The 15,463-nt window shown below is 34.1% G+C and overlaps 1 protein-coding gene across 1 annotated transcript in view; it reads right to left on the bottom strand.

The window, feature by feature from the left end:
• KIF5C (kinesin family member 5C) overlaps positions 1-15,463 on the bottom strand; it is a 203,457-nt gene that overhangs the window by 29,223 nt on the left and 158,771 nt on the right. The window contains exons 17-21 of the mRNA XM_051985841.1: positions 15,203-15,320; positions 12,400-12,476; positions 9,747-9,856; positions 3,298-3,399; positions 2,796-2,856 (exon numbers count right to left, since the gene is read on the bottom strand). Of these exons, the coding sequence (XP_051841801.1) occupies positions 2,796-2,856; positions 3,298-3,399; positions 9,747-9,856; positions 12,400-12,476; positions 15,203-15,320 (468 nt within the window). The remainder of the gene's footprint in view (positions 1-2,795; positions 2,857-3,297; positions 3,400-9,746; positions 9,857-12,399; positions 12,477-15,202; positions 15,321-15,463) is intronic.

Below are 15,463 nucleotides of genomic sequence, written 5' to 3'. Positions count from 1 at the left end.
ACAAAACATATTCCTCATATATAAATGCTATTGTAGACCTAGCAAGGACTTTAGAGACAAGGTAGCATTTCATAGGCAAGGAAAATGAAAGAAGTATTTTCCTAAAGACAAACAAAAAGGAGAGAAAAGATTGGAAAGTAAGTCTCCTGAATTCCATTGCTCTTATCCTTACATGCATACAAATAATGATAAAGAATGAAGAAAACACATATCTACATAGCCCAATTTATTAACAAAAGCAAACTTATGACATTCTAAATTGAGTCAAAAATCTAGAATTTTGAATGAAAATTAAATTTTGGATTTTTTTAATATTAATAAAATAAGGATTTATGATAATAAGGATTGTTAATAAAATAAGGATTTCATATACATCCTTTGAGCCCTCCATGATCAAAGGTGGCTGAACTCTGAAACAATAATAATAATAATTATTATTATTAAATGCTTTATTTTAAAGGAAAGCACTTTATAGTTTACCAAGAACTTTCATATTAATTTGATTTGATTCCCTACAACAACTTCTTAAGATAGACGGGGCAAATAATATTATTCCCCAATGGATAAGTGTATATATATATACATATATATATATATATATATATTCTAAAGGATGAGTACATGGTGTCTGAAAGAGCAAATACATAAAATCATAGATTTCAGAAGTAGCAGATAATAATTAGACCAACATCAAAGTCTAAAACAGTCACATATTATCTAATATTTTGTAAGTAATGCCCATGGTCTACTTATACTCAGGATTTGTTCCAAAGTGAAAACTAGCAGCCTGAACTAAAGACCGACTCAAAAGCACAGAAATTTAATGACTGATGAACCAGAGTTCAATACTCTGCATATAAAAAGTTGTCAAATGATTGAGCTAATTTGATTTAAAAAAGAACTTAAAAGACTTTCAAATGCTACTGAACTGGAGCAATGCCATAACATCAAAACCTTTCCCTATTTCTTTTAGTTCAAGTCATTGGCAAAAACACATTATCCCACATGCATCATGACACAGGAGAGAGCTTGCAGGATGTTCCTTGAGAAAGAAGACACTGCCTACTCAAATTTCAATTTGTCTGGGTTGACTAAACCCAATTTAATAAGATAGGAGATGTAGATGATTCAGGAGGCTATTACCATCTAAAACTTGTCCTCTTGTTGAAGCAAAGGAATATGGGAACTGCTGAAACATTCAGTGGTTTGGAAGACAAAGGCTATATTAAATTAAGGTGTTCATACTAAGTTCAGTCCTCCATTGGAATATGAGGAATAAAATGTCCTTATTCAAGCCTGGAAGTCAAATTCTTCCTTAATGAGGTTAATTGCTTTTTTTGAAGTGAGCCAAAAAGTTATCTTATTATGAATAATGTGCCATACACTTTATATCCAAAATTTTCCAAATGAGGTGCTTTCAATGCTTTTACCTATTTTTACATATATATATATATATATATATATATATATATATATATATATATATATATATATATATATGGTAGGCACACACTAACCAGTAGTCTTTTCAGAAAAGCAGCTCAGTTTCCTGATGCTGAATCAATATTATTTGATATACTCTCACTTAATTTGAAAAATTTTAAAGTCAACTGAAATTTTCCTTAAAGGGATGCTTCCATACTTAACAGGTAAAGAAAGGGGAAAAGATACTTTGAATAGAGCTGAATTGGACAAAATTCTCCTTCTCTTAGTTTATTTTATTTTTGTTTGTTTCTTTTGGTGTCAGCCTCCCTCTTCATAAAATGGATATTTTAGGGAAATGAAAATGTCATTAGAGTGTTGGGGAGGGTGTGTTTTTTTAACCTAAAAGTCCCTCCAACTTCTCTAAGATTTACCTTCTGAAATCTTTTCTCACTGAATGTGCCCTTTGCATTCTTCTTCCATATTTTCCCTCATCCTTTTCTAGCTTGCCTCCTGCTTTTGAAAAAAAAAATGCTATAGGAAAGTGAGTGGTCCCTCAGCTTATTTCCAGGCACCAAGCATCCATTCCAAAATATTTTTCTTCCTATACTCTTGAGTAGGGCTTCTTAAACTTTTTCCACTGAGAAATTTTTATGTGATCCCAGGTATATAGGTATTTACAAATCAAATACTTCCTGATAATAAATCATATTTTTGATACGCTACATTACTGCAAGACCCTATGTGTGGTCACAACCCACAGGAAGAAGCTGGGTCTTAAGAGTACATTCTTGTGATATATTTATGTCTGAGCATAGCCTGAAGAGAGGACAGACCATAAAGGTGACTGAAGGATGAAGCAGATAAACTGAACACACCCTAATTTCACATGAACCTAAACAGGGAGTGGCTAGAAGCTTTTCTTTGACTCAGAATGGTGGCCAGAGCAAGTAACAGTCAAAAGAGCCAAAAGGCACTGAAATGGGGGTCAACACTTTGAAGTAGGATCCTAGAAAAACCTGGAAAATACAAAATTAACATCCTGATGTAATCAAATAAAAACCAAATTAGGAGTCTAAGAACTAGGGGATCCATAGTTCTGCCATTAACTTGAAGTGTGATTCTAGGAAAATTACCTCTCTGAGCTTTAAAATTCTCTCATATAAAATAAAGGGTTTATTCTCAATGATCTCTAAAGTGCCTTTCAATTCTAACCGTTCATAATTCTATGCTTTTATGAAATGGATTTTTCAAGGAAATGGGCCACTATAAAACATAATTTTACAGATAAACCAGCTAAAAATACCAATTACCAGTTTAATTTTTTTAAATGAGTAACAAAAATTATATAGGAATATTTATTATTCACATACCACAGTTTCCTCTAATCCTTTGAGATCTTCTCTTGCTTGTTCCCTTTTATCATTGAGCAATCTTAAAAAAAAACAGGTTCATAAATCACAGACTAAAATTCAAGGATCTGCAATAATCTCAAACAAACTATTTGTGTTTGCAGAGAAATCTTCCAAAGCCATCCAATTCAAAGCACCAAAAAATTCTCATATGTTTTAAAATTTACCCAATTTAACAAGAAATGCTTAGTTATGCTAATCACAAAAGTATTCTGGAAAAATTACTCCATGAGACTTCTTTCCCCATGAAGGCAGAGGGTGGGAGGAGGTAAGCAGCAACACTTTATTTTTTAAATTTATTAATTTTCAACATTTACTCTTATAGTATTTTGATATCCATTTTTTCTCCAAAACGGCAATCAATCTGATATAGGTTATGCATGCACAATCATATTAAGCATATTTCCACATTAGTCTGGTAATAGTTTAAACATAGCTTAATGGCTCATAATGATCAACTTACATGAGTTTTTCCAATTTCATCTCTCTCTCCTGGTCCTCTATTTTCAATTTGTCATAATCACAACTCAGTTTCTCTTGTTCCAGTTGTAGTTTCTGGTTCAAACTGAAATTGAGAGGAAAAAAAGCAATTTTCCCAGTTTCCTTTGGGATTGGAAAGCTTTTGTAAACAACCAGACAAGCCAGAAATGCATAAAGTAATAGGCCTTTATTGTGGCACACTTTAATTCCAGTCAAGACCTAAAACAACCCAGAAGTAGGGATAAGGGAGAACACAGGTGAAGGAAGAGGAGGTTGGGGCAAAAGATGACAGCTGGTCTCAGCACTAAAGAGTCAGTCATTATAACCTTGAGTATGGTAATTTTCATACCATGGCAGACGTGGATCAGCAATATCCTGGAGCATCTTCCTTCACATTTGCTATACCCATCTTTGCCAAAGTCTCCACCACTCCTAAACAGTGTAAGAGGTGTTTGGGTTTTGTCATCACCACAATCAAGGCAGCCAATCCCTTTTCAGTGATCACAATTTTTTGTGGCGAAGAGGAGCCAATCTTATTTCATAGAATCAAGGACATGGAACCGGAAGAGACTTTAGAAGTGTCTAATTCAACTCATTCATTTTACAGATGAGTAACAGAGGCCTGGACTAATGAAGTGAATTACCAATGTCACAGAGCTGAAAAGTGAACCGAGGTGTTTGACTTCAAATCCAATACACTAACCACTTGCCACATTGCTTCTAGACCATTGATAAAGGGGAACTAGCTTTAATAAGCATCTGATCTGACCTCTGACTTCAAAATTGGGGAAAAAAATTCCATCAGTTTAGTACCAGTAGGTGATAGGAGTGATTACAAAAGAGTGTCACTTGCAAAGTACTCAGGTACAAAGTTCTATAAAATGTTTAGAAGAAAGAAGAAATATTTGAAGCCTGACAGGCAATAATTGGAACATTCTGTTACCAGACATAGTGGACCTTAGTGATAGATAATAAATTAGTCAGAAATTTTAAACAAGCCAACTTAAAAACATGATTCAGTTTGAGACGGAAAATTTTGAGCTCTCATATGGTTTAGTAAATAGCAATGAAATACCCCACCTGCCAAAGTGAAAACTTGCTTATGAGAAACTCCACCAAGCATGAAGTCATGGGACATATAAAGAATGAAAGATAAGATCACTGATTTCTCAAAGGGCAATAAAATAAAAGGAAAAAGGAATGATATTTTGAAATAGAAAAAGATTACTTAAAAAATACTCCTTCCGGAAAAAATAAACTGGGAAAACATTTTTATAATCAAAGGTTCTGATAAAGGCCTCATTTCCAAAATATATAGAGAACTGACCCTAATCTATAAGAAATCAAACCATTCTCCAATTGATAAATGGTCAAAGGATATGAACAGACAATTCTCAGACGAAGAAATTGAAACTATTTATAGACATATAAAAATATGCTCCAAATCATTATTAATCAGAGAAATGCAAATTAAGACAACTCTGAGATACCACTACACACCTGTCAGATTGACTAGTGTGACAGGGAAAGATAATGGGGAATGTTGGAGGGGATGTGGGAAAACAGGGACACTGATACATTGTTGGTGGAATTGTGAACACATCCAGCCATTCTGGAGAGCAATCTGGAACTATGCTCAAAAAGTTATCAAGCTGTGCATACCCTTTGATCCAGCAGTGTTTCTACTGGGCTTATACCCCAAAGAGATACTAAAGAAAGGAAAGGGACCTGTATGTGCCAAAATGTTTGTGGCAGTCCTGTTTGTAGTGGCTAGAAGCTGGAAAATGAAAGGGTGTCCATCAATTGGAGAATGGTTGAGTAAATTGCGGTATATGAACATTATGGAATATTATTGTTCTGTAAGGAATGACCAGCAGAATGAATACAGAGAGGACTGGCGAGACTTACATGAACTGATGCTGAGTGAAATGAGCAGAACCAGGAGATCATTATATACCTCAACAATGATACTGTTTGAGGATGTATTCTGATGGAAGTGGATCTCTTCGATAAAGAGAGCCTTAATTGATCAAAGATGGACAGAAGCAGCTACACCCAGAGAAAGAACACTGGAAATGAATATAAACTGCTTGCATTTATGTTTTTCCTCCTGGGTTATTTATACCTTCTGAATCCAATTCTCCCTGTGCAACAAGAAAACTGTTTGGTTCTGCACACATATATTGTATCTAGGATATACTGCAACCCATTCAACATGTAAAGGACTCTTGCCATCTCGGGGAAGGGGTGGAGGGAGGGAGGGGAAAAATCGGAACAGAAATGAATGCAAGGGATAATGTTGTAAAAATTACCCTGGCATGCGTTCTATCAATAAAAAATTATTAAAAAAAAAGAAAATAAAGATAGTAATGACATTGTCGGGTCAAAAGATATAGGCAGTTTGATAACTCTAAGCATAATTCCAAAATTGATTAAATTTAGTAGATTGTATTTAAAAAAAAATACTCCTTCCACTTCTACTGTGTCTTCACTAGGGAAACAACAATTAGTACTCCCACCCTTCCTCTCCTATCATTTTTCACTCCTTTATATAATTTTCTAGTTTCATTTTGAGAAATATTTTCCACATTCTAAATGCTTAGAGAATCTCAGAATTTTTAGAGAATTCTTAGAGAAACCCTATTTATTTGAGAACTGTATGGTCACCAAAGAATTTTCAACTTTATTTAATCAATCACACTTATTTAATGCTCATTTTGTATTTCATGCAGTTGGATGCATTGTTAAAAGAATGAGAAAGTCACAAGATCATATACTTAGAACCGGAAGGGAGCTTGGGGATGAAGTGAATCACAAATATGAAGAAGCAGAGTCATAATCTGAATTCAAGTTTTCGGGCTCCAAATCTGACATTCTTACTGCCTTCTAAATTGATTGGGAGATATATTCCATTTATATATAAAATTTATTTATGATATAATATACAAATTAATGTAAATTCATGGTGTCACATATAATATAATATAAAAAATCACCAAAAATATTAAAAGAAATAAAACATTAGGGACATATTAAGGACTTCCTAACTCAGAATTTTAAAAAATCTCCACAAAATATCTAGTGTCATCATTTGAGGCAAAATCTAATCATGCCCTACATTTTTTGTTGCTCTATCTCTTTATAATACTCAACATTTTAAATGCAAGTACCTTAAATACAAGCATTATTTGATTTTTGTCTTTGATTATTATCACCTAGCAGAGTGCCTTGTATATAATTGGCACATGATAAATGTTAGCTGAAATTGAATGTATCAAAATTCAATTGTTCAGTCCTACCTCCAATACTGACTATCGGTGGACAAATCACTTAGTCTTTCTGTGCCTCATTTTCCACATGTGTAGTGCCTACTTCAAAAAATCATTTGTCACCAATCACTTGCTTCCTTATGTTTTACTTTCTTCTCCTAAAAGGTAAATGCTGGAAGAAAAGCCCTGTTTAGTGTTCCAATAGCTGTAAAAAGTTTTATCATCAATCAAACCCTTAGTTACATAAAACATAAATTTCTTTAAAAAAAATATAGGGCATTGATCAGGAAAATATCCTGATCAAAACTAACTAGCCCATAGTGTGATGAGTCCTTGGGAACTTTATAAATTTCAATGTATGGACTTATCCCTTGAAAAGATTGGGAGACTTCTATTGGGACATACCAATAGCATTTTATTGACATAGTTTGAAGAGAAAGGGGAAGAAAAGAGATAAGAATTAACTTGGCAAAGATACCCTGCAATCTTGCCCCTATCCTTTTAGAGAGCAGACAGGAAGAAAAAGTTCTTCCCTTGACTTAAAAGGGACTCAAGTCACAGAGAAAAGCATTAATCTGAGCCCAGAGTATTGCCCTATAAAGAAAGAACAAAAGGGAGATGTCTTTTTCTCCAGTTTATTCTATTATTAGGATCAAATTGGGCTAATAAGATTATATTAAAATGCAAATAACTAGCTGGAACAGGTTGTTATAGTGAAGGATGACAGTGAGAAATAAGTCAAGAGAACTGCTTCTATAACTCCTGTTTTCACGTCTCAACTCTATCTTTAAACTAACTACCTGTGTGACTTTTGGAAGATCACTTAAAATTCTCTGAACCTCAGTTACCAGTTGAAAAATGACCAAAGATATTAGGAATGAAAATTCTTACTATTTCTTAATGTGCAAATCTGGCAAACATCCTAAAGGCAGCAACAACCTGTAATACTATAATTAATTCATCAGGTCCCTTCCTTATGTTTCTAGAAGATGGTAATTCTGGGCAACCTGCAACACTCTGAAGTATACATAAATACTTAAACATAAATAAATACAAAAACGTATCAGGATGGGAAGCTCCCAGTATAGGAACAGATTGTCTTTTGTTCTCAAAGAGGACCATGATATATCAAGGAGGTGAGGCTGCGATGTAAGTGAATTGGATTTAAGTGAGGGAGGGCTGTGCAAAGTCACCAGTCTCACTTTCTCCTCCAGAGCCATCTGGGTTCAGTGGCAAGATATGGAATAGGAAATTTGGAAATAGCTCTGGATGCAAATTTAAGATTTAATAGACATGTCAGAATCACACAGCTAAAACACAAAGATTATGTGATTTATTTGTTGTCAGAGGCAGGGATTTGAATCCAGAGCTTCCTGATTTCAAGTCCAACACCATGCTGTCTCTTAGCCATGAAGCATCTTACTGTATTAATGAAAAGAATGGTCATACTACTTTAAAATGTTGATACATAAATCAATTATGAATTCATGAAATGAAAGATATTATTGTGTACTTCCTGGAATTAAGCTATCAAAATCCCCGAGACAATAGGAATTTATATGTATGTAATTATATGGAGGATTAGTTTAGGCCTCAACACATTTGGGAAATTTCAGTGATTCCAAGATGATACATCCTTTCCACATCAATAGCCTTAATTAATGCCATATGGCTACAAGTCATGGAATACTACAGCCTCAGAAGAATTTAAATTATAGGTGATTCAAAGGGCTACAGATAGATGCTTTGTAAACAATAATATGGTATTGGTAGAGTAGACAAATGGTTGAAACATTTTAGAAAAATATTTGGAACTATGCTAGAAAAATCACCAAATTATCCATATTCTTTAACCCAGCAATATCACTATTGGATATTTATCCAAGGAGATCTAGAGAGAGAAGGAAATATCCCATATGTAACAAAAATTAATAACGATATTTTTGTGGCAACAAGATACTAGAAATAAAGTAGGAGACTATTAATGGGGGAATGATTAAATTAATTTTGATAAATAAAAGTTAGGGAACATTGTGCCATAAGAAATAATGGCTATGAAGAATTTAAAGATAATCAAATTTTTAAAAATTTGAAAATATTTCCACGAACTGATTCATAGATAATTAAAAAGAATCAACAAATACAATGACCAAAAAATACATAAAGGAAAACTGTACTAAAATATATTATAATTCATTATCAGTAAACAGACCAGATTCCAAAAGTCTAATCATAAAGCCTGTTTTCCTGCTTCTTGCTAAGAAGGTGGTGAAATACCAATGCAGAACAAGGGATATACTCTCAAGTATGAACAATTTGTTAGGGTTTTTCTTTCTCTCCTTAAATGGATATTTTTGTTGGGAGATTGGAGGTGGATACTAGGAAATGCTAGTGACATATCAAAAAAAATCAACAAAATGCTTAAAAAAGGAAAGGAAAAATACATAGTGAGGACAAGTAGGATGCAGTAAATTATGGTAACTTTTCATGGGAAGTGATATAATAAATTTTATCAAAAGTATATATGACCAGAAAAGGAGAGACACTGGCCATGTATTAGAAACAAAAGGAAACAAAGCAGGCAGACTGAAACATCACAAGCTCTTCAGCATGTCAGTAGATCTTCTGAGGATGATTTATAGATAGGCATTCATAAGAATTACACAGGATATAAAGATATGGGTGGCTTGCACACCTTGTTAACAGTGAAGAGACTATTCATTATTCTGCTTATTATAGATTCACGTAAACATATTTATACAAATAAACTTAACTCATAGGACACCATCATTCATAATCAAGGACTCATAGGACACCATCATTTATAATCAAGGAGTAACTATTCAAGTTCAAATTGCTAGAGTTATGCTTTTTCCTGTCAAAATTATCCACTTCCTTGTGGATATTAAGAATGGCAACTTGTCTTGATTATCCTCCTACTGTTCTCAGAGTCCTGGGAAACCCTAGATGCAGAGGGATAATATACCTTGAAAAGATAACTACAACTCCACCTTGTTATCACATCAGAAGAAAGAAAATAAGAAAAGGGCACAAATCATCCAGGGATTCAAGGGAAAGCAAATTTCTTTGGTTTCCTTCTGGCTGAAGAACAACTTTACATTTTGGCTACAGTTAGTCCCATGAAACATTCAAGGCAACTTACTCCCGAATCTCATCAATGATTTTCTGCTTCTCTTCAATCTCATCTCGAAGTCTGGACAGCTGCTTCTGGTGGGCTTCCCTATGGCTCTCCATCTGTTGCTCCAAAGCTTTCTGTACCATGCAAAGAAAAATGACATCTGTATTTTTGGTTTTTGTAGGCACTGTATAAACCTCGAACTAATCTGCCATCATTCCATAACCTCATATCCCAAACAGAGAACATTCCTGTCTTCTGTTCATCACAGAAACCATTTCCCCTTCTTCTCATAAATATAAAATATTTATAATGGAATTGTGTGACCAAACTAGAAAGTAATTCCATACTTGAAATAGGGGAAGGGAATCCCTGCCAACAAATAAAAAAGTTCTCCCTTTGAATAATAGTATGGTGACACAGAAAATGTACAAGTCAGAAGACTTGGATTTGAAACTGGATTTTGCACTCTCGTATGAATTTGTCATTATTCAGTTGTTTTAAGTTGTATCTGATTTTTTTGTTGACTCCGTTTGAGGTTTTCTTGGCAAATATTACTGGGGTGGTTTGCCATTTCCTTCTTATTTTAAAGATGGGGAAACTAAGGCAAACAGGATTAAGAGACTTGCCTAGAGTCATACCACAAATAAATGTCTGAGGCCAGATTTAAACTCAGGAAGATGAGTTTTTCTTACTCTAAGCCTGGTGCTCTATCCACTTTGCCACCTAGCTGTTTCATATGACTTTAAGCAAGTCACTAATTTTTCTAAGCATCAGTTTCTCCCCTTTGGAAGACACTAGAAGACTCATTCTGGTTCCTTCTATCTCTAACTCTATGGTCCTAGAATCTCTCTGAAACTTATCTGGCATGTGGTAACTCACTTCTACTGTGTCATAGGATGAGAGAGTTCACAACAATAGTACAGTGAAGTTTAAAAAAAAAAACTACTACCACCACCAAAATAATTTAAAAAGAAGACAGTTTTAGTCCTGATTTCATTACTTTATTTACTGCATGACTTTGAAGGTTCAGTTTCTAATTTTGTACAATGGTAATAATAAAAATTTCCCTCACACAAGCTAACTATAAGGGTCAAAAAAGATAAGGTGAGGAAGTCACATATAAATGTAAGTAGCAGCTATAACTATTTTGAGTGCAAAATAGGGCTGCAACAACTTTCATTAACATGACATGACATAAAATGGGGACAGAGGCTTATCCAGGAAAACTTACTGGTCTATATCACAGTCTGCTTTGCCCAGAACAAGCAGTAGCCCAATTTAGCTAATCCACTTTTCCAACAGCTGTGCAAATCTAGTTTTCCACAATGGGCAAAAAGAACAATTTATTGTAAATTTCATTCACATCTTTTATCTCATTTGATTCTAACAACCTCAGGAGGCAGGTAGGATATATTAAGAAAACTAAGTCCACTGTTTTACCATCTGCAACATTTGTTTTTCCCATGGAGATGACAAATGAAACAGAAAAAGGAGAAACCTCAACCTGCCACTTATGGTCAAGAAAACTTCGCTTGTGGAATTTCTTGAACTCTAGTTCAAGAGGTCCATATCTTACAGGAACTAGAAATTCAGGTCTTCTTACTCTGGAAACTAGTGGACAGCATGTTGTAGTAATAAAAGGAGAGTTCCAAATCTGAACACTAACCCAAAAGAAGCTTTAACCTACTCTGGTTTTCCAATGTAAGCAGGCTCACCCTTTTTAGGCAAGGTCACCATATTTAGGTGGCCCTGATGGTACTGCTCTACTACCTGGGACCCATGGCACTGCCAGACACTTGATTAGCCTTTGCTCTACTATAGCACAGAACTCAAGAGATGCACCAGCCTCAGGTTCCTCAATAACAGTGGTTACAGATGTGCATCACCATGCCAAGCTCTTCACTATTTCAAAATGAAAAAGAGTTGGGGAAAGCAAATTTGTTTTATCTTTTTTCCCAGCCTAGGGTCCTCCCTCAACTTTATTTGGTCTTCTACTTTAATATAAACAACAGTTATTAAGTATTTCCCATGTGTATGGCACATGAAAGAGAAAAAGTTTGAGAAACCTCAATGTGACATTTATGGTCAATAAGGCTTCTCTTGTAGGATTTCACGAACTTGAGTGTAGTTTATTAAAAAAAAAAAAACAATAGGACCAAGATTTTTCATCTTTTCATGGTCCTTAAATGGATAAACTTAGTTACCACATTTTCTGCCTAAAATAATAGCAGATGAAAATGTTCTGTACAGACAAAAATACAAATTTATAATGTTAAGAAAGGAAGGAAGGAAAAGAGTTCTGATTCTAGAAGTCAACTCACAATGGAATAACTAGCAGTACTTCAAAAGGCACCCATAAAATAGCTGATGCAATAATTTAAGGGGACATTACTTACATCTTTCCCCTTCACCTAATATGGAGGAGAAATTATAGAGAATTATCATCACCTATGCTATATACCACACATCAGGGTTGACTCATATTTTTAATATCAAAATTTTGCCAGCTCTTTCCTAGCTAAGTAAGATTTACTTTCAAATCACAATAGTCTGTCTACTTTATAGCCCACACTGTACTATATATCTCTGGCTTTGACAGAAGATCCTGAAAAAGAAAAGATGAAAGCTTCTTCCAAGCCCAATTTTTCATGACTTTGAGTAGGAAGGATGATTGTACCTTCATTTCCTCTGCATCCTGAAGCCGGGTCAAGTGTTCTTTTTCTTTATCCTGGAAGCTGACTTCATGCATTTTTTCTGTTTTCCATTTGATTCATATTCAAAAGTGGAAATGTAGAAAAAAATTAATAACATAGCACTAGCTGTTAGCAACAATACCAGAGACTTAATATTCCAATCCCACACAAAGTCAACTGCTTAGAATTAAGCACCTTGGAGGTGACTTAACTCTTTAAGACATGACTGCTATTAGGGAGTCTCAAAAAAGGTAATTTACCTTTCATAAGTAATCTTTCTGTTCCTTAAGTTCCTAACATAACAACAACAGGAATCTGATAACCTTCAAAACAATGACTAATTTATTACAATTCAGAATAAATTACTTACCATATTAAAGGAAAAGGGACTCCATATATCTTGGAAGTGCAGTAGGTTAGGAAAGGGAGCATTTGATTTAAATTTATTTCACACAGTCCTAGGAAACAACTTTCAGCCTAATGTCCTAGAAGAAGCACTGACCAAGGAGTCAGAAAATCTTAGCTTTCAACACCATCTATGCTACTTACAAGCTGTGATAAATGTGGACAAAGCAGTTAATATCTCTGGGCCTCAGTTCCCACATCTGAAAAATTAAGGAGCTGAACTAAATGATGATTTCAATGATTTTCCCCCAACAATAAATACATTTCCAAATAAATACATTTTAAAATTTTTAAAAATTCAATGATTCTAATCTGTAAGAGAAAAGAATTTTCTTTCATGTTATTCTACCTCCATTGTTCACTTTTATTCCTATTGGACAAAACCCATCACCAGCTAAGGAAAATGCTACTCTTTCTCAAGATTCTAATGGATGCCCATTTATTCTTTTAAAAAAATTTAATAATATATTTTTATTTTCAAAATACATGCAAAGAGAATTTTCAACATTAACCCTTGCAAACACCCTTATGTTCCAATTTTTTCTCCCTTCTTTCCTTCATCCCCTCTCCTAGATAGCAAATAATCCAAGTATTTAAATAAGTGCAATATTTCCATATTTATCATGTAGCACAAGAAAAATAAGAAAAAAGCAAGCAAACAACAACCAAAAAAAAAGAAAATGCTATATTGTGATCCAAGATGATACCCATTTATTCTTATAAATTAAGCACACTATCCAGTATTTTTAATCTTTTTATATTATTTCTTGTATCTCTTATCTAAACTCCATGCATTTCATAGGCTATATGATTTAGAGTTGAAAAAACCTTAGGATTCATCTATCCCAAGTGTGTTTGGTAAATGTTTAACAGTTGGCTCTTTGACAACTCTGAGATCTCTCAGATGGGCTAAGATGACAGGAAAAGATAAGAACGAATGTTGGAGGGGATGTGGGAAAACTGGGATACTGATACATTGTTAGTAGAATTGTGAATAGATCCTGCCATTATGGAGAGCAATTTGGAACTATGCTCAAAAAGTTATCAAACTGTTCATATACTTTGATCCAGCAGTGTTACTACTGGGCTTATATCCCAAAGAGAACTTAAAAGAGGGAAAGAGACCCACATGTGCAAAAATGTTTGTGGCAGCCCTCTTTGTAGTGGCAAGAAACTAGAAAATGAATGGATGCCCATCAATTGGAGAATGGCTGAATAAATTATGGTATATGAATGTCATGGAACATTATTGTTCTATAAGAAATGACCAGCAGGATGATTTGAGAGAACCCTGGAGAGACTTACATGAACTGATACTAACTGAAATGAGAAGAACCAAGATATCATTTTACACAGCAACATCAATATTATATGATGATCAATTATGAAGGACGTGGTTCTCTTTAACAATGAGATGGTTGAGGCCAGTTTCAATGATCTTATGATGAAAAGAGTCATCTACACCCAGAGAAAGGACTGTGGGAACTGAATGTGGATCACAACATAGCATTCTCACTCTTTTTGTTGTTGTTTGCTTGCATTTTGTTTTCTTATTCATTTTTTCCTTTTTGATTTAATTTTTCTTGTGCAGCAAGATATTTGTATAAATATGTTTACATATATTTGATTTAACATATATTTTAACATGTATAACATCTATTAAGGGAGAGGGTGAAGGGAAGAAGGGAAAATTTTGAACACAAGACTATGTAAAGGTCAATGTTGAAAAATTATCTGTGCATATATTTTGAAAATAAAAAGCTTTTTAAAAATTGGCTCTTTGAAAACACAGAAAATGCTTTTAAATTCAATCAGCATTATTGACATTTTCTCTATCAATTTCTTAAATCTAGACAATTAACAAACCAAAAACCCAAGCCCTAATGTATAGTGCTCAATTTCCAAAGTCTGATGTTCACACCTTAAACATTTAACAATCAGTTCTTGCAAGTTATGTCAAATATACCTGTCTGTCCTCTTATAGATGTGGAAACAGAGGCCCAAGGAGGGACTAGTGAACGAGTTTGTAGGACAGTAATTCAAACCTAGGTCTTGTAATTCTAAACTAAATTCCTTTTCTATTGCACACCCATGCTGTTCCTCTATTCAGCCACCTCAAGACTTCCCTAATTCTTAATTAAATTATCAGTATCCACAATAAGGGAGGGGGAGGGAATATTATCAATGGAGCACAAATTAACATCTTAGATTACTATTTAGGAACAGAGAAAGAGAGACAGAGAGACAGACAGACACACACATGGGGGGGAGGGAAAAAGAAAGAGAAGGAGAGAAAGAGAGAGAGGGAAGGAGGGAAGGAGGGAAGGAGAGAGGGAAAGAGTATTTGAACAAGAGTACAATAAGAAAAATTTTAAAAGTTACCTTGGGCACGGAGTTTAGCCAGTTCTTCACTCAATGAATCCTGGGACTCTTCCAACTGTCTCCTCTTTTGCTCCATATTTTGCATGTAATCTGTTAGAGACTTGATTTTTGCTTCATGCTTAACAAAGAATATTGAATAAATAAGAAGTCAATGTTACTTGAAAAACAATTTAAAAGGGAAAATTCAATTAAATTTTTAAATGTTTCTTTTAAAACAATGTTTGAATGATGACTTAATCTATATTCCAATTCCTTCTAAAT

This window comes from Antechinus flavipes, chromosome 3, assembly GCF_016432865.1.
Source record: "Antechinus flavipes isolate AdamAnt ecotype Samford, QLD, Australia chromosome 3, AdamAnt_v2, whole genome shotgun sequence".
NCBI lineage: Eukaryota > Metazoa > Chordata > Mammalia > Dasyuromorphia > Dasyuridae > Antechinus > Antechinus flavipes.
The sequence above is the reverse complement of the archived record's forward strand: the minus strand, read 5'-3'. Positions and strand labels throughout refer to the sequence as shown.